The sequence below is a fragment of the Trachinotus anak genome, unplaced genomic scaffold (genome assembly GCF_046630095.1).
Source record: "Trachinotus anak isolate AG129_WGS33_773 ecotype Australia unplaced genomic scaffold, CSIRO_AGI_Tana_v1 ptg000003l, whole genome shotgun sequence".
In the NCBI taxonomy this organism is placed as follows: Eukaryota; Metazoa; Chordata; class Actinopteri; order Carangiformes; family Carangidae; genus Trachinotus; species Trachinotus anak.
The window spans coordinates 16216757-16239215 of record NW_027273854.1 but is presented as its reverse complement, the minus strand read 5'-3'; the positions used below and the strand labels follow the sequence as shown (position 1 = coordinate 16239215).

Genomic DNA, 22459 nt, shown 5'->3' with positions numbered 1-22459 from the left:
CTTTTTTGTTATATCTTTCCTCCTATTTTCTCCGTCACCTCTTTTCTATTCTGTTTCTTCTCCTTCCATTTCCTTTTCATCATCTATGTGCTGTTTACTTTGTAGTTCTGTAATGTTTGAAGTTCTCTCTTCTTACTTTCCTCTCTATTGCCCTCCCTTTTTCACATTTATCATTCTCTCCTTTGCTGTGCATCATCTTTTTGCCGTGTTTACATGGGGCCTGTAACTCCATTAATAATCCGAATTACAGCCCAATTAGAATAAGAAATGCCTCATTTAACCACCTCGATCAAAGTTAAATGCCCACTGGGAGATGCAAATCTAATTTCATTAACTTTTTACAACTGTGTGACAGGCGACAATTTGTTATGTAACTCTTGTTCCCGTTACTTTCTATTTTAAGATCATTATTATAAGAACTGCATGTGATTGGTCACTTGAGTGAAGAGGTTTCCATGGGAGGAAACGTGACTGTAACAAGTGCACTTTGTATCTGGTGGTCCTTTAAAAGCCTTCCCAGGGGAATAATCCTGGGTTTTGTGATGTCTGCTCATTTCCAGGAGGGTCTGACTCACACAGGGTACAGCAGGTGATTCAACCTCTCCTGACAATGTGTCTTTTCTCCTCTTATAGGAATATGGACAACACATCACTTGTACCATCATTAGAGACTATAGATCTTCTCTTCTGCATCTCCTCCTCCTCTTGCTTTCTCTTGATATCTGACACTGTATGACGTGGTGTTGAAAATGTTAAACTTATTCTAAATACATTTCAAAGGCTGCCGCTGCAGCACTTCTATGGCTTCAGCATGAATGATGCTGGAAAAAGAGCCTATAGCCATGCTAGCAGATCTGTGAGCAGTGCTTTGAGTGAAACGATAACATCAGCACAAAGTAAAGCTGAGGCTAATGGGGATGTCAGCAGGTTTTTGGTCATAAACCAAAGTATTGACAAATGAAAAATGGAAATGATGATGGGGCTAGATTTAAAGTCATTCCTCCTTTGTCAAATCCTTTGTATTGACAATTCATCCAATGGTCACTGAGACATTTTAATGTGGACCAAAGGGATGGACCTACCAACTAACTGATAGTGTCGTCCCTTGAGGGATCATGCTACTTTCAGTGTGATTTAGATGCTAACTTTGCATTTAAAACGTGTTAGCTGAGGTCAGCTGGGCACTTTACCCTGGCTTCAACACTCACATAATACAGTCCAATTTCTTGACATGTTCTCAAGTGCAAATATGTTCCTTAGCTCAATGTTTTAAACCGAAAAACAGACATTAATTTGACTCGTATAGAGGTTGATATGGATACGTTAACCTCCAACTCAACAGTGTTAATTGTGACCAAAGACTCTGATGTGCGACTATAGCGTGTCTAGTGCATACCAAGCTACTTTTCTTCCCTGTATGAGAAATGCATGAGTAGAAATCATTGATATGAAAAAAAAGTCATGCCAGAAAAATAACATTTCCATAGACCCTGACCACATTTCCTAGATAACTTTTGTTTAAAAAGACTATCTGTCCCTGCATGCATCTGTCTCAGTCCATCCTTACATCCCTTCTTCCAGTCCAAGCCCTGGATGACAGTTTCCTCTTCAGATAAGTGTGCACTTCAAACGAGTACAGACACAAAGCTAGGTGGGCTAGGATGAGTGTAAAATTAGCAGCTATCCACGCTGAGCTGTTAATGCCACATCCCTCCTCCCACGGATAACATTGTTTTATCCATCTCAATGGGTTAGTATCAAATGCTTGAACACAGGCAGACACATTTTGAGGTGGAGGTCATTTTTCTACGAGCACAAAATTCCAGCATACTGAAGTTACATCACTGCTCATTTTACAGGCCTTTGTGTTAAAAGTAAAACTCATATTGTGTGACTCGTTTTTCTCTCCTCCCTGCTGGTACCGTCACGGCTGAGTCCTTCTCCCACTCTCAAATGGCTTCATGCTTGAATGTTGCTTCACATTTCTCTCTGCTATTACACAGGAAGCTGGATTGCCTCTAAACAATAACACTCTGAAATGTGTTAGCGCACACACATCCGCAGGATCCACTCCACCTGATGGTAATCATTCAGAAAAACATTACTTGCTTGTAAGGATGTACACACAATTTCTGTCACACACACACACACACACACATACACAGCATAGCTCACCATGTCAGATACCAAATTAGGAAATAATATGCAAGGTCGCACAAACATCATGTTCTGCTCAGTCAGGAACAAAAAACACACACACATACAGGAGGTTGGTGCTTCCAGGATACCAGACATATTTAGTTGTTATTATAAACTGTTAAATCTGATATAGCCATTTATTGCCTATTTATTAGTCAACTGCAGTCTGAACATCTGGTTTTATGAAACAGATTGCACTCCTTACTGTGCGGGAAGGTTGCAGATACATCTATATTTTATGGGGGAATCAGACATTAAGACTGTTTTCAAGCTTAAATTATGATACTCAAGGTCCCCAAGTGTAACATCCCTAATGTAGGAAGAGGGAAAGATGTCTAACTAATATGGAGAATTTCTAATTCTAATTAATTCTAAGATAGTGTTCCAAGTTTTATTTTGGTATTTAAGTTATTTACAGCTGGTGTTCATTGTCGGTGCAGACCACTGCATCAGCAGGGAGGAGGTTCGATAACAGTTTATCAAATCTAAACCCTTTTGAATCCTTATAGAATATCCTATCCTATAGTATAATCCTGTAATGGTAAACCTGCTTTGGCAGGGGTTTTTCCCCTCTGTCCCATTTTTGTGTTATTTTACTATATGGAGAGTGCAGTGCCTTCTTCCCAAAAATATATCAAAAGAGTGTCCTGGTTCACTATTGCTTGGCCTTTTTTGCAAAAACAAAAGAAATATGAAAGTAAGTTGAAATGGCTTCTAGTCCTTTTAATACAGCAGATCCCGTTTATATGCCGATGCTGAAGCTGAGACTGAGACTAAGGTCAATGACGGTATCTGCTGTCACCCATATAATCTGCTGCGTCTGTGATTTTAACCAGCAGAGGTCATGGTCAGAGCAGAGCAGAAAAAAACATGAACAGTGATACCTCAGTGTTCTCTACCTTTCAATTTGCTCATTAAAAAGACGGAGCAGAGATAAGGGCTTTGATAACAGATTCACTGGCCTCTGAGCTTAACAAGTTAAATTCAAGAACCAGATCCAAAGTGGAAGTGAGTGGCAGAACCGAAACCATCATGTATAATCAGTGAAAATGATGAGCCGCATTAGAGAATAACTCAGAAATAATCAGGTACTGACACAGACACAGAGGCGCAACAGGCAGAGCAGATGAGCAGTGGCCCAGAAAGAAAGACCCGAGGTTTTCTACTGGTGCTTTTGCAAGTTTGATATGAATCACCAGCCCTCTAACGCCTGACACTGACGAAAGCTTTTGATTTCTCCCACCAAATTAAAGCATTACAAACTTAAATAATGTTACAAACTCACTTGAGTACTGTGCAACATAGTTTAGCTTGTTTTAAGCAGTGCAGCAGTTCCCCTCAGGGCTTATTGCAGCTGGACTCACTGCTGCAGTTACACAACGTCTAATGTCTAGTGTTAACAATTGTTTATTGATTTTATTTAAATACTTTTATTGTTTCCATTATTTCCTGTATCTGCTCCTGTCATAACAAAAGATACACATGAGTTGGTAGATTTTAATTTTGCTGTAAAAAATCAAAACTAGCACCAGGACAATTATCAGAGTAAATTCAGGAAAACATGAACTGATTTCTTGACTTATCAGCTATATGTAGCCAACAGCTTAATATTTTGGGAGGTTAATGAGTCTGGCATTAACTAGAGATTTCATTACACATGAATGTTGTTGCCCAAGAACACAAGTTTATAACCATATAATTGGAGACCTGAATCTCCATCAGCTGAAAGGGTGCTGATCTGTAGCTCGGGGCAAACAGACAAAACTCTCTTTGAGTGATCGATTCAGGATAAAAAACTGTATCTTTTGATATTTTTGACATGGTTTCCCTCTAATCATCTCCTAGGCTGCAAGCACTGATTCTCTCTAATTGATTTCAATGCCCTTAACATCCCTGCTGGGCGTATCACGAAGTCTTTTAATAAAGATGGGTGTGCGTTTCAAGAGACTGAGGATGAGATATTATGCTGGGTCTCCATTTTGTTTACTTTCCAGTTACAGATCGAGCTTTTAAAGATTTTTTTTTTCTCTGCATCAGCAGCTGATCTAGTGGAGGACAACAGGCCAATATGGACTTCAGTTTCTCTGTCATGGCTGGGCTGGCAGATGACGCTCCTCGCAGACACACATACCAGCACCGGCACACATCCTCCTCTCTCGCACATACCCACACATACCCACACACACACACACACACACACACACACACACACACACACACACACATTGCCACTCAGTTCACCACTCTCTGATCTGTTCGTTAGCACAGCGTCTCGTTAGTCTCTGCGCCTGGCGCTCAGCAAGGAAAGGGCCTGTCCAGCGTCCATTGCCATGCCGACACGAGGCCGCCAACCGGAACAAACCAGATCAGAGCTCAGTGCGTGGGAGGTCTGTCACACACACTCATGTTAGCACTCCTCTGCCTGCAGTGCGCAGTGGCATACACACACACACACACACGCACACACGCACACACGCACACACAGACACACAGACACACAGACACACACACACCATTGGAAATCCTAACACAGTGCTATTGGGCATACACAAGATAACACACAGAGACACACATGGAGACAGAAATGCCGACTACCACACAAGCTCATGACAACTGTCCCCTTGCTGCATAATGCATGAACACCCACATACGTACACCACACAGACACACACATACCCACGCACACTATCACACTATAAAGAAACAACTGACTGGCTTTTAATTGCATCTTTATTTGTGTGTTTTTAAGGCGGAACAGTGAATCGTTCTCCCTGCTGAGTTAATTGCAGGTTAAACTAACTGAACATTGTTTTTCCAGAAAGTTTGGCGTTTCAGTCTGTCCAGCATGCCTCTGAATGTGTGGCAGGAAACAAATGATGCTGTAGACATTTACCACTGGAGGTCTATTGTTTCTATGTTTCATTTAACACTATAACAGAGTTTATACTTGATAAATGCTAAGAACCTCATGGATGCGTGGAGGCAACTCACACCATATTCCTTCACTCATTCTCTTAGCTCCAACAGCTCTACAGCTGTAGCATTGCTTGTAGCATCCTTCCTAATGACCACCAACCTTTAATGAATAAAGGAATGAATGGATAAATGGTGAATGAGTCACTTTCTGGATACATGGGGTGCTTTGCAACACATGCAGCTTCATTTCCTTCAGGCTTCTAATTGTGTTTTTATAGCTGGTGCTGCTCCACAGTTTTGTGTCAGTGACCTCTGACCTGCACATTTATCACAGAACACAGAGACAGCGGTGAATACGAACATGGTCACACTGCTATAAAAGTTGTACACTCCGTAATCTTTAAAGGTACACAGTGCAGACGCAGACAAAAAAATCTCTTCCACATGGGTATTTTTAGATCATTGGTAAACCAGCACTATGCAGATTTTCAGCATTAGGATTTAAGTCATGTGTTGCCAGGAATCCTATCTGACTCTCAAGTCTGCCTTTGATATATTTAGTGTAACAGTTATATTATTAGGTATTCTGCAGTTAAACTGTATAAACATGAATTTGTGTAGAGAGTTGAAGGGGACGGTAAACCGAGCTACACTCCCACTGCATTAGGGCCTGCGCATACTTCAGAGCACATATCATCTAAAGTGTGTTTTCAACAAAGATAGGGTCATAAAATTAGCGAGTTTGTTTTGTAACAAGTTCAATGTCTTATTTTTATTTACAACTATAGTAAATCACTGAACGTAAGTATGAATAGAAAGATCTTTTTCTGGTGTATACTTCAAGACTTTTATGTGAAAGTGTTCTGCAGTGTTGTTTTTCCACTTCAACACTTCGCATTTAAAAGAAAGTAGCATTGTGAGAAACGGGCAGATTGTTGGTGCTATATTCAGTGTTGTTCTGTGACACATGGCTCTCACCTCTCCAGACAATACAGACGGTATATAACAGCACCTTTATATAGCCACTTCAGCTAAAATCTGTTTAACACACGCCAGACCTCATGCAACTCAGCTGGGTCAGGTGCTTCACGATGCCCTTTCATCCTGCACAGAGGCTGTGTGTGTGTTTGTGTGTGTGTGTGTGTGTGTGTGGGTCATGGAGAGGGCTTTGTGTGTGGTGCAGTTTGAGTGTTTGAACTGTGATAATAGAGGTCCATTATAAAGCAGACAGGGGGCCAGTGAGAGCAGCGCTCCCTCATTATGACCTAATGGACATTAAACCCCACCAACCCCCCAACACACACAGACACACAGACACACAGACACACACACACACACACACAAATAAACAAACGAACACACACACACACAGCAGCAACTAAGAAATGCTGGGTTCCTTCCTTCCAAGAGACAATTAATGATGACTGTCTGTCTGAAGAAGATTAATCCATCCATATTGGCCCACTGCCTGCGTGTGTTTGTGTAACCTCTATGAGTTCAGACAAACAATGCCAAGTTCGATCCAGAGAACAATAGATCATTTACAAGGAAGACAGTTCATTGGGTTTTGGTTTAATCACTCTGACATGGAGCAGTCTGATTCCTGGTTTACAACAGATCCCGCTCTCACACCGCTGCCTTTGAATGAACTGTTTCTACTGTAGGACCCGCCCTCTTTCTCCTCCATGACAGACGGACAGCACAGATTAACTTTAGGACAGGTGTGTGACTTTGAATACATCCACGTGAATCCAGTCTGAGACAAATCTGTTATTTTTCAAGAGAATATTGACATTGAAACTGTTGAAACGGACATCTCCACCTGCACCAACATTGAAATCCAGCAGAGCTGCTGCCTGCAGGATTTTCTGACGTCAGACACAAAAGCTGTTTTAATATGAATGTTTTACTGAAATCATCTAAAGAACCTGTTTTGCATTTTTGTGTTGACTTTGAAAAATGGCCACTTCCTGCACATTGCTTGTTAATATTATATAAAAAGGAATTCCTATTGGGTCCCTATACTGTATGTTCCTGTTATTGTAAAATGACAGTGAGAATTGCACCACGGGAATAAAGATTATTTATACCTATTCTGAATATCTATAATTACATATTTATCTATATTAATATTTATTTGATAATTATATCTAAATCACATCTAGTTGCACTGTAATGATCTCTATTTTCCAAACACCAACAAATGAAATTAAAAAAATAACATACTTGTATTACACATTTTTTGGGCCTGCACTATGACAGCAAGAGTATGATTTCTGATTTAGAGCCTGATGGATATTCAAGCCACTGTAGAGAACTTTGACAGTGGTGGTAGTGAGCTGTAATTATGAACTCAAGCTGATATTTTAAACTGTAGCATTTTAAAATCATACCCTCATAAACTAAACAATTCTGCTGCAGCTGCAAAGTGTACCAATTCAGATTTTCCTCTGGGTTTTTATTTATTTTTTATGAACAATTTTTTGATGAATCATGTTGACAAAACGAACAACAAAAGAAAAAAGTGAGTGTGTGAATGTGAGTGTGTATACATATACACATATACTACTGAAATAAACATAAATATTCATTCATGGTGTTTTGTACCTGTCTATAAATTTAAATACAGTACAAGCGAAAATAATATGTAGTATGCATACTGTATACTTTAGTTTAGAACATATGTACAGGTTGATATATACCTGCATCATCTTAATTAATAAAAAGTAACTTAATAAAAAGTACACATACATACATACACACACAACAAAATGCCAACAATTAGCCATAATCACCCCTCATTTCTCTCTCTAGTGAGTGATGTACAAATATGATGTACAAAATGGTTCTTGAGGCATGAAAGCTACTGCGTGTACACACACCTTGCATCCTTGCATTTTCAAGCCTTGACTTATATCAGTCTTAGATGATTAGATTAAAAAGTTGACTTGTACATGGTCAGACGCTTCAGTTTAGTTAAGCGACAAAACAAACAGATGTGACTTCTTTTCTTCTTCTTTTCTTACTCTGCACGTCTCTTTTGTGAGCTTACTGTTAGTTCACTTTGGTGTGTGTTACATCCTCCAAAGCGTATGAAGGCACCCAAAAAAAAAATCTAATATGACCTGAAATTCAGAGTTGGGCATGAGGGAGGGCCGGGTCAACTTAGTCTGCAGGTTTTTGCTTTTTCCACACAACTGCCTTTTCTATGTTTTATGCTTTGTTGTGTGCTGCATCCCTCCGCCATTACCTCCAACAGCGACTATTTCAAAGTGAGTTCTGCTTCAACTGTGTGTCATTGTGAACCAATCAGAAGCTCTGAAAGCTGCATAGACTCAACAACTCCTCAATAACTGTCTTGTTGATGCTTTTTTAAGCTACTACCAAAGCCGTTCAAATATCCCACTAAATGTTGCTTTCGCCAAAGTAAAAAAACTCCCATACATACGGTATCTACCATCTTACCATTTGGTCCCCTCCCCCTTGCTTTGTCTTACAAAACACACAATCTTTGTATAAAACACTCATAAATAATATAGTTATTGACTCAGCACTCTAACATGGACACACACACACACACACACACACATATAGTAGATCAACACCCCCCATTCCCCATGCTCCAATGTGCAGCAGTGCTATCCTGTTGCCTAGTAACCAGGTAGAGTTTCTAGTAAGAGCCTCTTTGCTGAGTGAATCCCACTGTCCTAGACTTCTCTCTCTCCCTCTTTCACCCAGTCTCTCTCTCTCTCTCTCGCTCTCTTTCACACACACACTCATGCACACACACACACGCTCAAACTGCAACACACATTTGTGCTGTTTAAAGTTGCTTTCATTTAACTCTGTACACGCACTTTGAATTCACTCGGCACTTTTCTTCATCATCAACCTTCAATCACCACTTTGCCGTAAAACTAGGTTGCCTGTAACTCCTATTCTTCACTTTTGCTCTCTCTCTCTCACAGACACACACACACACACACACACACACATTCACTCCTGTGCATACCAGCCCATTTTGTTCCTGAAGCAGAGACACGTGCTGCAGAGCAGAGAGGGGAAGAGAAGCAGAGAGAAGATCCTGCAGTTTTCAGGTCTCTACGGAGATGCAGTTAAGTACGAGGATATATCCATTATACACTATTGCGGTTAAAGCATCTCTTAAACACACACACACACACAAGATGGGCACCCAACAAGCATGTAGCCACACATTTGGCCCTGAGAGCAGCCTCAAAAACAAACCAACAAGGTCACTTTTATTCTTTGCATTGAATTGCAAAAATATACCATAAACTATAAATTACTTCAGAAATTCATATATGCAGAAGCCTACATTGTGATAATATTTAACCCTTCACATTTCCTCTTGTGTGCAAAACTGCTATTTGATATTCTCTTTGTTTGCTTTGGTGTATTCAGACCATACAGCCTTCCTTTGTTAGTATTAAAGCAGGCCTGTACTGAAACCCAGTTACATATACATGCTAAAACATTGCAGTGATATGATCTCTCTCTCTCTTTCTCACTCACACACACACACACTGTGCTGTGCTGTCCGCATTGCCATGACAACCCAGCGCTAGATTCTGATGGGTTTTCCAGATCTTTTATTTATTCATCCATCTCTGCATTACTCTTTCATTCTACGACGCACACAGACACACAGATGTGCATCCTTACTCATTTGTGCATCCATGCATGCAATCCCACACACTCCCTGACACACACAGGCCCTCGTTTACCAGCTGGTTTGATTATCAGAGTTTGTATTGCAGAGGAAATATGTGTCTGTAATTCTACCTCTGTGTGTGCCTGTTTTTATGCGGACTGGTGTGAGCAATTTCTGTTGCCTCCAAAACATTGTTGTATGAAATGAAAAGCCGTCCGTTCAAAGTAGGCCCTTACAAATGTCTCTATCTCTCTCTCTCTCGCTCTCTTTCTGTGTGTGTTTCTGTCACTCCAACCATCTTTCAGACAGTAATGTGATCAGCAGCAAGGCGAGGGCTGCTGGGTTATTCATGTGGAGCTTGACAGTGGGGAAACAGCTCAGAACAGCAGGAACTCAGACACACATACAGTGCAAACACACTCACACACACAAACTACAGCAACAACAACAACAACAACAAAAAAAGCTCATTAGGCACAGCCAGTGCTGTTACTAAACAGCAAACGCAACAAGGCAATTTGACCTAAAAACATAACTGAATACTAAGCACCCAGTTGAAGGCGGGATGAAGGGAAGGAGCTCCAGCTGTCAGCGAGGGTCCGCTGACAAACCCAACCCCGGCACGATGCACATTCCCCGGGGAGCACTGCGCTGACCTCCCATTCACAGCTCCTCCTCCACAAAAAGAAATGCATTATCGCCTTTTCAGGTTACTTCTCGCATCTCTATGATGCTACCTGGTGTGAGTGTGTGAGTCAGTGTGTTGCTTGAGATGCACTATGTAGCAGAGAGGTCCCTCTAAATCTGTGGTAGCTCCATTTTCCAATTACACCTGCTGGCTCTCTGCCTTTTCACCTCTTACTTTATAACCACCAGCCTGGATAAATCCACTTTTACTAAACTCTATTCCCCTTCAGATTAACCCCTTGACCACCAGGACATCACACCCCGACGCACACACAACTCACTCCCACAAATTAACCCAGCCTGGGAGTCAGTCCGTGTAAAATGCTGAGGTGCTGAGGGGAATGATGTGATGTGTGATAGAAAGAAAGACCCTGGCAATTTATTTCAGCATGTGGTCTCCGCAATTGTGTGCATGCAAATTAAAAAAGGGAAAAAACATGCACAACTGATCCCTGCCGCCAACATGAAAAAGCAATGAGAGCTCTGGTGAATTGAATTGAATGCAGTCAGGACTCGCATACGTTTTAGCAGCGAGAAAAAGACAAAGGAATGAGAGGGGAAAGAAACAGAAACAAAGAAAGAGCAGACATTATTCAGCTGCAGCTTTTTTTGGAGAGAGAGACAGGACAAGGGAGGCAGGGGGAGGAGGGGGCTGGTTGAGCGAGTAGTTGTGTCTTGAGGACGAGACTGCAGCAACCATTAACTAGCAGAGACAATAAGAAGCACAATGTAGCCAGAGAGAGCTGAGAGGTACGTGCTCATCACTCACACTTGTGATTGGCTGAACGCCATGTCCAATTGTCAGACAACAGTGTTGTGCTAAAGTACACACACTGTGCAAAATAGATTGGATTTAAATGACCAATCCTTGTCCTTTTACATCTGCAGCTCTGCTCCTCCATCATCCCTCTCTCTGTCCTGATTCCTCTCTTTATCCTGTTTATCCCTTTCATCCTCATTCCTCTCCTTGTTCTTGCCTCGACTTTTAACTTCCTGTCCTCTCTGTTTGACCTCCCTCGTCTGTTTTCTATCCCAGACTCCATTTGCTTCCTCCTTCCTCCATTTCTTGACTTTATTTTTTGTTTCGTGTTATCCATCCATCTTCACGTCTCTCTTTCTCCTCTCCTCGGTTCTTTGTCTCTCTCGTCCGTCCCTCCTTTTTTACACGCTTGTGTCAGCTTTGCCTGACACCTACCTACCACCTGCTGCACTCGTTCACTCACACGCAGTCATTCCCCATCACTGCTTCTTGTCTAATGCCACCTTTGACAAAGGCAGAATGCATCAGATTTTCAGTATGGATTTCCTTGATGAGAGTGACAGAGCAGGTTTTGGATGGTGGGTTGATCTGTGGAAACACAGAACACACTTCAAGACCGTCATCAACATGATGCGTAGCCATGGCAACAGCTGCTAAAAAGCCCTCCCACACAAGAAGAGCGCCAATCGGTGTGCCATGCCACTACAGGGAACATGACTGACAGCTCTCTGAGTGTAAAGACAAACTGGGCAGACTGAAGTGCTATGTGCCTTCTCCTCTAAATCTAGAGAAAAAACTCCTTCAATCAGTCCCTGCTTTCTGTTTTATACTGACCTCTGTTTCACATTTTGCTTTAGCATAAAATGGCCAGCCACCAAGCGTTCAGGGATTGTCTAAACCTATCAGGATGCTGATCCTTCAGGTGTGTGAGTGAAGAAGAAGCATCTGGCAGCACCTTGTGTCACAGAGGTGGCACATGTCTGTCTGCAGCTCTCCTCAGGCCAGCTGCACAGCTAGCAGTGACAAGGACTGCAGTGCAGAGGGGTTTGGACTTTCAAAGCTGAGAGGAACATGGGAGGGGGGTGGGGGGGCGTGGGGGGCATCGTTAAACACAAATTAAACCCGAGGCCATGAATGTCCTGTTTTTCTGTTTTCAGACAGCAGAGGGATGTTCAGCGACTCAATAGTCTACTCCTTAACAGATTGACCTTCTGACCCTGAACACCAGCAGCTACCAGCTTCACTCAGATTGACCTCTGACCTTTGACACAGCAGACTCATTAGCATGCTCTGATTAACAGCAATCTGGTTGGCTGCTGAAACACGTTGATGACAACACAGTGCATCCCTGACGTAGGCATCCCACTGTGGTCACCGTCTCGCACACGGTCTTTTTTGGTTTTGAAATGCAGCTCACTTAACTCTGTCCAAAGGTTAAAAAAAAAGCTGCCTACCAGTACCTCTAAAGCTCTTTAATTAAAATTAATAAATACACTGCACTTTATCTTGATAATTTCATCCAGTCAAAAAGCTCCAGTGGATTTACTGTAGGTCACTGTGGACAAAAGCTTCTGCTAAATCGAATGTAACACAAATGCACCCATGGCAGTTGTGGCTGATGTGATTGTGCCAATCACAGTCCTTCTGCCCATAACCCTGGTGGCATTTCACAGACACCAGCTATCATGTGGCCGGCAGCATAAACACACCAAATCTAAAACACACTCCCTCTCTCTGGAGTGTTTTGTGGAGTCAGACTCTCTGCCTGGGGCAAGAGAGGGTCACTGCCTGAACACACTGTGTGTTTGTGTGTGTGTGTGTGTGTGTGTGTATGCGTGTGGGTGTGTGTGTGTATGCGTGTGGGTGTGAATGCACACAAACACACATGTGCAGTTGAGTAAACAGATATGGACGCCCGCATGCGCATACACTCCCCAAGTATACACACACGAAGCTCAGCGCTATTAGTTCCAGGTAATTTTGCGAAGCGGTCTGTAAACAGTGAGCCTGGGGATAAACAAAGATCCTACTGTACTGGAAGTGATCCTACAACACACACACCTAACACCCTGTGCACACATGCACACACACAGACATACGAGCCAACACAAACCACACAAACTGGCTTACACGCACACATAAACATAAACGTTAATAAAAATCTTGAGGGCTGACAAACAATATCACAGTGCAATGCACATTTGTTGACTTCTTCTGTTTATCCACATAATGCATTACTGAACAATGACAATGATCCACAGTGGGCTGGGCCTAATTTGATCATTGTACAGTATTTACAGTATTTTTAAAATGTTAAACGTCTAAATCCAAGCAGCCACATGAGAACTTTGCCTAAATAAAAGTGTAAAACAGATGAAATAATGATAATATCAACCAGCTGTCTGAGCAAAGAATTAGTGAATAAACATAGGAATCTGAGTAATTAACAGTTTTTGATAATCTGTGCTATGTAATTTGTGCTACATAACGTACAGGGCATTATGAATATCTGTAACATCCTGCGTGGCTTCAGCAGATACTTTTATTTTTGAAAGGTATTTTCCTACTTCCCCCTATTCTTCCTAAAGTGATGTTAATCTATTTTTATAGAGGTAAATATGTTGTAATGTAAAATTTGTATTTTCCATAAATGGAAATCTACTGTCTGATCAGTTCAGTTTAGCATTTATCTGAACTGAACTGTAAATGTGTGTATGTGTTGTATTGCGTTCTGGACTACACACGTACTATTTACTTGGTAAAGTGAATGTATTGATATTTTCACATCCTGGAGCTAAACTTATTTTTATTTCAAAGCATAAATCAGCTGATAAGAGGGGACGTTTGTTGAGGCGATTGTGCTGCAGGCCTGGGCTGCTGCTGTTGTCATCATGTTGGCTAGCATGGAGCATTTTGTGACTATTCATTGTATAACACAGGCAAAGAGAGCATTTATGCAGAGGAGACCCTTCAGTGCTTTGTTTTTCTACAACTGCAGGTATGTGGTTACTTTTCTTTTTTATATATATACTTTATAGAAATAACCCATTGTGTTTTTCTGTTTAGTAATAGCAGTGTGTATTATGCTCTCTTATCATTCTGGACTTCATACCGGTTGGCACACTGAGCATTTGTGCAGAAGAGGCCATGTGAACGCTCTGTTTCTCTGGTTGGGAGGTTGCTATGTCTGGTGCTGAAATGCAGTGCTGGAAAGTGTATTGCTTTACCGCTACACAACGCAAACATGAAGAGCGATACACACAACAACACATATTGTGAGGACTGTGCAGGGTGAGCCAGTACTTTATACGTCAGAGAGACAGGATCCCTCTGTCTCTGCAGTGATACACACCTCATGACCCCCAATCTGCTGTTATCATGAGCACAGGCCAAATATAATGAGTCATCAAACACACACACACACACACACAGACAAACTGCTCAATATAAATACTGCAAGATGAGCACTGAGTCTGGCAGAGATGCAAAGAAGCCTATCTGTGTGCATTTACACACAAACACAGAGAGAGAGAAACACACATCCCTCAGGTTCTCTGTCTGAGTGGCAGTAGGAGAAGGACAACCTGCTGACATCAAGGCTGACTCCCTTCATCCCTCACACTGCAGAGATGAAGTCATAGACACACACACATACACACTACAGACGAAGAGAACGAAAACGTCTGACATGACGTTGCTGTGGGAGTGAGAGGAAGTGGCCAATTCCACTTCTTTGCCCTGAAGACAGAGCTGATTAGGGGTCATTTTATCACTGCTGCACTGGCTGTTACAGAGTCCCCTCACTCCCTCCTCAGCAAATACTGAGGCCTCTTATCATACTGAAGTTGATATTTATCCAGGCTACATTTAAATAAGATTCTTCATGCTGGACATTTTAGTTCGGCCTGGTTGTCCATCATATCAGACAGCTTTAAATGTCTCTGACGAAACCTCAAATCATCTCTGCTTGATTTGTTTTTTAACCAGTAAAAAAAGTTTTTTTTAAAAAGTTTCCCTGAACAAAGGATTAAATAACATTTAAAAAATCAAATATTAAATGCCTCTGATCCTTCAAACAAATAAACGCAAGTTTAGGTTGCCTTCTTTGTGTGTGTGTGTGTGTGTGTGTGTGTGTCTCATTGCAGCCTCATCTGCATTCATTTATGAAGGAAGTGCAAGGGGCCCTCTCAACATGTTTAGAGTATAGGATGACTAATGGAGACAGATAGCCTGATGAATCCACTCATCTGTAATGGATTAACCTTGTCTGGCCCCTGAATCTCATCTAATCAGCCTGAATCAGCTTGTTATTGTATCTCTTCAGCTCACCAGCGTCTCCTAAACATTCAGTTGTGTGACTGTGAGACAGTATTCACACTGGAAAAGTCTATTTAGGCGCAACTGAATATGCTACATTGTCTACTTGACTTCCTAGCATCACACACCACTGATGCTTTTTTCATATTTTCACACCAAACGAACTCCAAAACATTCAAGGAGTTTCCCATTTTCCAAGCAGCAATTGTAATACAGTAATACGATATTTTGTTATTATCAGCGGGTGACCTCTTTAGTCTGTAAAATGTCAAAAATAGTGAAATATGCCAATCACAACTTCCCTTAGCCCTTAGTAATCTCTTCAAATTATTTTTGTTAAAGTTCATAGTTCAAAACCCAGAGAGACAGAATTTATTATCATACAAAGAAAATAAATCTTCGGATTTCAGAAGCCGGAACCAACAATTCTCTGATCAATTTTGCCTGAAACACAAAACTAAACCTTCACATTATTGTCAAAGTTGTTGCAGATGATTTTTTGTCAATCAACTGATTATCTGATCAATTGTTTTAGCTCTGGACTTGAGCAGACTTAAAACTGTCTTCAAGTAGGTGGCCTGGCCAGTCACATAATCAACCAGTAAATTATTCATTTATTTATTCATACGTTACTGTCGCTTAAACAGGCTACATTTGAAAATAACTTATTTTCCCACATTTTTATCGTTTAGTGACAGAGATTTTTCAGCCAAATGTAAAAACATTTATAATAATAATAATTACAAGCTATGATGTACAGCAAAAAAGTCAAACCTGGGACACGTACAATGTGCAAAAATGTCTCCAGCACTAGATAAAGGCTGTTATTCAGCAGCGGACAATCTCCGAGCTTGAAAGCACAGATATCTCAATATGGACCCACAAATACAAAAACCCACAGACTTCCTTGGTTAAAAGTGTGAAAATATTTTGACATCTGTGCTATGAATCATCTTAAGTGGGTCATTGGTCTTTTTGTCTTGTTTTAAAATGAAAGCCAATACAAAATCCATTCCAGAATCATCTTTTCATTGTATTGTGTGGTGGACGAGTCATGAGGAAAGCACGAGGAAAGCAGGAAATAAATGAATAACTTTAATAGCTCGCTGCCGTAATTGCAGCTTGAGTAATAACGTGCATTTTTCTGGGCCTCCTGCGATGTTTATGCACAGACCAGAGCAGGCCAGCTGATCAGCGCTGATGAGCATAATGAACATGCTGAATAAGAAAATGCTGTTATGATGAAATGCTGCTCTGGTAACTGTGAGCAACTGTTGACCTGTTTTTCTTGTCACATGTGCTAAGTGGTTTAGCCAATTACTGATTAGAGATTTTGCAGCGTGTGGAATTGGACTGGGAGGAATTTGGATTTTTATGATACAATTTTGTTCACAATAGTTTGATCGCTGGCTTGTTTGACCTCTGTAGGCAATCAGTCTTCAACCAGTGTGCATGCCTTTGTGTGGTTGAGTGGCAGAGCATTTATGCTGTGAATAATATTTACATAGCCCACTGTGGACCACCAACTCTGTGCTGCTTACACAGTGGGTCCTGCACACACACACATAGACAGACACTGAAGACTAAAACACAGAGAGCTGTCCAATGAGATCAGCTCTTATGACATAACCTGGTTCCAGTATTAAACAAGCAGAGATAATGCTGAGGCCATGGAGAGAAAAGATGAGCAGAGACACCAACCGTACTGTCACCTCTCAAGTCAACACCACACAAAGCAGGTGAAGTGCAGTGACAGTGCCTCTATTGTGCCTAAACAGGCAAATATGAACAACGCCATTTTACAGAATTAGACAACTACGATTAAAATGTGAACAAACTATTGACAAGAAATTACACTGAACTCCATTGACCTGTTGTAGCCCAGCCTGAACTCAAACCTTCCTCCATGGTTTTCAACTGGGTCCATCAGTGGAGATTACTGCAGATACGATTGTCGTTGGGTTTTGAGCCGAACTCTGCAGCCACAGTGGAGACTGGAAGGACCATGTCAACGAGAGTTTTGAATTTGGGGAAGGTTTCTCCAGGGGAAGTGATCAGATCCCAATCTTTCCCAATCTTGCAGGCACTGGCTTCACTGGGAGGAAATCCCACAACATGAGCTCCTTCTGCATCACGTGCGTGGCTGCACCCCTCTGTGCAGTGGTCAAAAATGCGCTCTAAGGCCCCCTTTCTGTAACGCTCTGTCAGCCGCGTGAGCGTGATGCCACAGAACCTGCTATCAAAATATTCAGTTAACACGACCCGCTGTGTATATTAGTCACAGTTTTTCAAAAAAAAGACAAAAAAATCTATGGGATCAATATCAAAACTGATTGTCTTTGTTATGTGTTTGTTAAAAAAAATCTGATACATCGTTTTCATTTTTTTTTTTTTCACTCCCAAACAGCGATGTCAATACTGGCCACAAAAATCCAGCAGCGGTCTGGCTGTATGTAGGATGCAGCTCATATTGACTCATATTAAGGACAAAAAAGCAAAACAAAAACATATTTTGACTTGTGCCACATGATCTTGACTACTTTTTTAACCATTCTTTGGCAAGTTCCTCAACTTTGCGCGAGGGAAATACTAAACCAGAACTGGTAAAATGATGGAAGTAACTTGTCCCGTCCCACGTTCTCCCAGCCACCACTGACAGAATTCCTTATGTATTCCCTGATCTACTGAACCATCCCCGAATCCTGCGTCAGCTCACTCAGGTGTGAGGTTGTTTAGTCTCCTGTCATGTGCAATGTCTTACCTTGTCTTGTGTGAGGAGTTTCTTGTAGCTTTTGGGGCGCTATGAATCAACAACCCCCCTTTCCATAGCTGACAATCTTTTATGAGGAAGGAGAAGTGAATAAATCTTCACACGCAGCTTTGCAGCTTTGAAACTACTGAGCATATTGTACCTGCTGTAACTGATTATCTAACTGTCGCTCCAACTTCAAACACCCCGTCAAGATTCCCCTCCAAAACATACACCTCCACCTGCGGGCTGCCACCACCATCGGCCTGCACAAACGCACACACTGTGCACAACAACACCATGCACCACTGGTGCAAAATCCACTGTGGCTGCAGCCAAAGACTCCAGCAGTGAGCTAGCATCATCTACTACAGCTACAACCTCCCCACAACACTAGATTTTAGAAGAGAAATAACAACTTTACTTTGCGTTTTATAATTGCATTTGTATTTTTGTACTCTCAGCCCCCCACAGATTAGATTCCAGGGTACAAAAAAAAATGTACTTAGCAAATAAATATGACTCAGAACCTGATTTTGCTTTTACACCACCCACTTAACCGCATCAGGGATGGAAAAATATTGCAGTGGTTCATCTTCAAGTTGTTTTTTTGTTTTTTTTTCATAGTGCTTGGATTTGGATGCACATGATGTTCTTTTTTGTCTATGCTCGAGTGTGTGAAAACATCCCACAGATGAAAATTATCCAGGCAGAATGTTCAGCTGAGGGGTAATAATAGATACTAAAACAGATGCGCAGCTGAAATCTGATTTTACTCGGACTATTTGGCGTCTCCATGTTAAATTTAAATGTATGACTTTTAGCTCAAAATGTCCACAAGAAGATGACCTCAGAGATGATATTTAACCTGCACAGTTACAACTGGTTAATGCTGTGCATCTTCAGGTAACTCTGTATTTGTATCGAATTTGAATTTGAATTTGAATTGAAAAACAGCTCCAGCACACCCTTACACCCTTACACACCCGAGATAAACCCAGGTACAGGATAACAAAACAGGAAGTCAAACCAGAAATAATGCTAAGCAACATTTAAGACAACTGAAATGTACACTCAATGTAATCAATGGAAATATGTTACAAAAAGTTGACCAGAAAAGAGCATGACACAACGCATATTATCTGCCAAAAACACCATCTAAAAAACAATAAAGTGGTCATATATACGAAAATCAACTCAACGTCGCTTCTATGTGTATCTGACCACACCTTTGTCTGAAGCTGAAGCTCTGTCTGCGGCTCCTACTGAGGCCAAACTGCTTCTTTAAGCCAAATGCACCAACACAGTCTTCCTGGACCAAGTGACCGCAAATCTCAAGCCGGTGCAGGACAGAAAACCAGTAAAAACAATATCCACTATTTCTCCAATGAAGATGAGCTCAAGACAACTGTAGCCAGACCACCTGCTCCTCTATGCACAGCCACACACTTCAGTAATAATCTCACATGCCCCAACAGCGGCTGTCTAAGGGAAACTTAATCCCAGTGTTTGGAGAAATGACCAGTCCAGTTTCACCAGTCTACAAGTCTACCACTGCTTGGTTTAGTCTTATAGAAACAGGCGACTTAGACAGGCTAAATCTACATGGGTGGTGCAAAGCTTTCAAAGTCATTAACACCCATTAACAGCATTAACAGCTGAAGACATCGTCATGTTTAGACGTGTGGTTGCGACTTGAAAGCACATGAATCACATACCGTCAATCAGGAGGACGTATGTATGAGCGCCAGAACTCACACATAGAGGACTGAGGACATATTTGTTCTTACCAGGTGTCAGACAGGGTCAGATTTCCAGCTTATGAAAGGATATGGGTTACAGACGACACGGAGACACCAGTTTCGAGGCCTTGTTGTTTGCTTTAAGCAGAAGAAAGCCAAAGGTGACAGGGCCGGGTACGGCTGCTGCTCCTCCTCCTCGGAGACACAGTCCGGATCGCGAATAGGAGCTGTGATGCGAACTCCCAGTGTTGGTCCAACTTCCACTTCCAGCTCCAGTTCTTGCCCTTCATCCTCCTGAACCTCAGGACACCATTCACCTCCTCGGTCTCCTTGACTATTACTGTTCCTCCTTCTCCTCCTCCTCCTCCCCACCTCCTCCTCCTCCTCCTCCTCTTCATCACAGCCTCCACCAGGGTCAACATCATGACCCGGGGCGTCATTCCGGTAGGGCGTCGGTATAGCGAGCCTCACCTCCTCCTGCACCTCCTCCTGCTCCTGCCCCTCCTGGCACTGTGCATACTGAAAGCGCGCTCTCCCCTCGCCATCAGTCATGATAGAGCATCAGGCAGAGCCACTCTGAAGGGAGGTCAGACAGAGGGAGGTTAGAGGGAGGCGGACAACAATGTGGTGAGAGAGCCAGAGGGGAGAACATTGGCAAAGGTGCGGAGAAACAGCGACAGAAACAGAAGACGATCAACTCAGCGAAGAGCCATTGGAGACAAATCACACAATGAGCCAAATAAACACTCAGACTATTTCCTCCTCCATCTTTTAGTCAGTTCAAAACATTTCCCTCTTTCTGTCTCTCTCTGCGCTTGAACAAAAGCTGCCCTATCCTTAGGAAAGAAAATACAGTTGTCAAACAGAACTGAGACTCTCTGTGGAATATCACAGAAATATTGTGTGATTGTGATATAAGGGATACAGCACGCTCACTATTTAGCAACACAGAGGGACAATTACTTGCTGTTTCAGTGACACCAAATAGTTAGAAACCCATATTTTATTCAGTTAAAAAAAAAAAAAAAAAACAATAAATGCTATGAGCACCCCAGAATTATATTGTGGTTTTCCTGGAATAGTGGGAATTTTTTCACTGTCTCCCTCTCTCTTCCTGTTGCTATGTGATTGAACAGATGGACTGCTCTGTCTCTGGTTTACTGGAGCTTTTTAGCCCCCACCACGCATTGGTGGGCAGGGAATGCGCAAAAGGAAAAAACAGAAAAAGAAAAACAATACATGCCACATTAATCCTGATTATTGTAATAAGTAGAATAACACCGAGAACACAACATTTGTCACCATAATCCAGCTAACAGACTTTTCTCTTTTAAGGGCTTTTTTTTTTTTTTTTTTTTTTTTTTTTTAAATGGGCTTTGTTTTCCGTTCGTTTGCCGTTGTAAGAGAAAAGCGCATCTGACGCTGGAGGCAGTTGTACGCTCTCCTAAGAGAACCGTGTGGCAGAAGAGGAAAATATTAAACATGCCCTCATCAGAATAGCTGCTGAAAAGTACTTACACATTTCAGACGGTGTCAAAAGAAATAAGACCGCCTGAGGGAACGGAGCGCCCATCACCTGCGCTCGTTGTTGAAAAAGTGGAAACAATAGACACTAAAACATGGCAGGCAAAGAGAGCAACTTTATTCTTTTTAAAATACCTTATCGAGACGGAATCGGAGGTTCCCATAAGCATGATCCGTGACTTTCCGTGTTTCTAGCGCACCCAGCCTTTCTCAGCAACCCGGCGCTTTCCTCTCTTTCCTGTCCTTTCTTTCCTTCTTCCCTCTCTTCTCTTTCCTCGAAAAATAAATCTCCTCAGTTCTTCAGCTTTTTTTTTTTTTCACAGATCACAGGTAATCCGTTTTTAAAAAAAAAAGAAAATAAGAAAAAAAATCAGCGGAAGTAATCAAAGAATCGCTTGAAGTGGTCTTGGTTTGCGCCTTGGGGTTAAGCGGGAACATCTATCCACATCCATGCCTCCATCCATCCGTCCATCCTCGCTGAGGTGTCGCTTACGCAGCGTGGTGGAGAGGAGATGCTGTGCTGAAGCTCCGTGGGATGATCTGACACGGGAAAAAACTTGGCCCAGGACCCGGGAGCCCTGACACGTGACGTGATGTCCGGCTATGGAGACGTAGCGCACAGTGGGAGACACGCACACGCACACACACACACACACACACATACACACACGAAGAGCCAAGCTGGGCGCGCCGCGGTGTTTAATGCATCACCACGCAGTCAGCAGCAGATAATGGAAACGGTATGAAAATATATTAGCCTGTACAGTCTGTCAGTGTGAGCACAGGAACACGGGATCATAGTTATTATTATTATTATTATTATTATTATTATTATTATTGCTGCTTATTGTGGGATTAGGCTACTTTACATTATTCTCCCATCGTACGGT

General features: G+C 42.0%; 1 protein-coding gene across 3 annotated transcripts in view; it reads right to left on the bottom strand.

The window, feature by feature from the left end:
- Nucleotides 1-22459, bottom strand: part of cacna1ha (calcium channel, voltage-dependent, T type, alpha 1H subunit a) — a 115936-nt gene extending 93477 nt beyond the window's left edge. For 2 of the 3 annotated variants that reach the window (XM_071474132.1, XM_071474133.1), the window contains exons 1-2: nucleotides 21705-22458; nucleotides 20138-20621 (exon numbers count right to left, since the gene is read on the bottom strand). In XM_071474132.1, coding sequence (XP_071330233.1) covers nucleotides 20138-20597 — 460 coding nt within the window. In that variant the 5' untranslated portion in view covers nucleotides 20598-20621; nucleotides 21705-22458. Of the gene's footprint in view, nucleotides 1-20137; nucleotides 20622-21704 lie in introns of all 3 variants that reach the window. The other variant, XM_071474131.1, reaches the window with a different exon arrangement.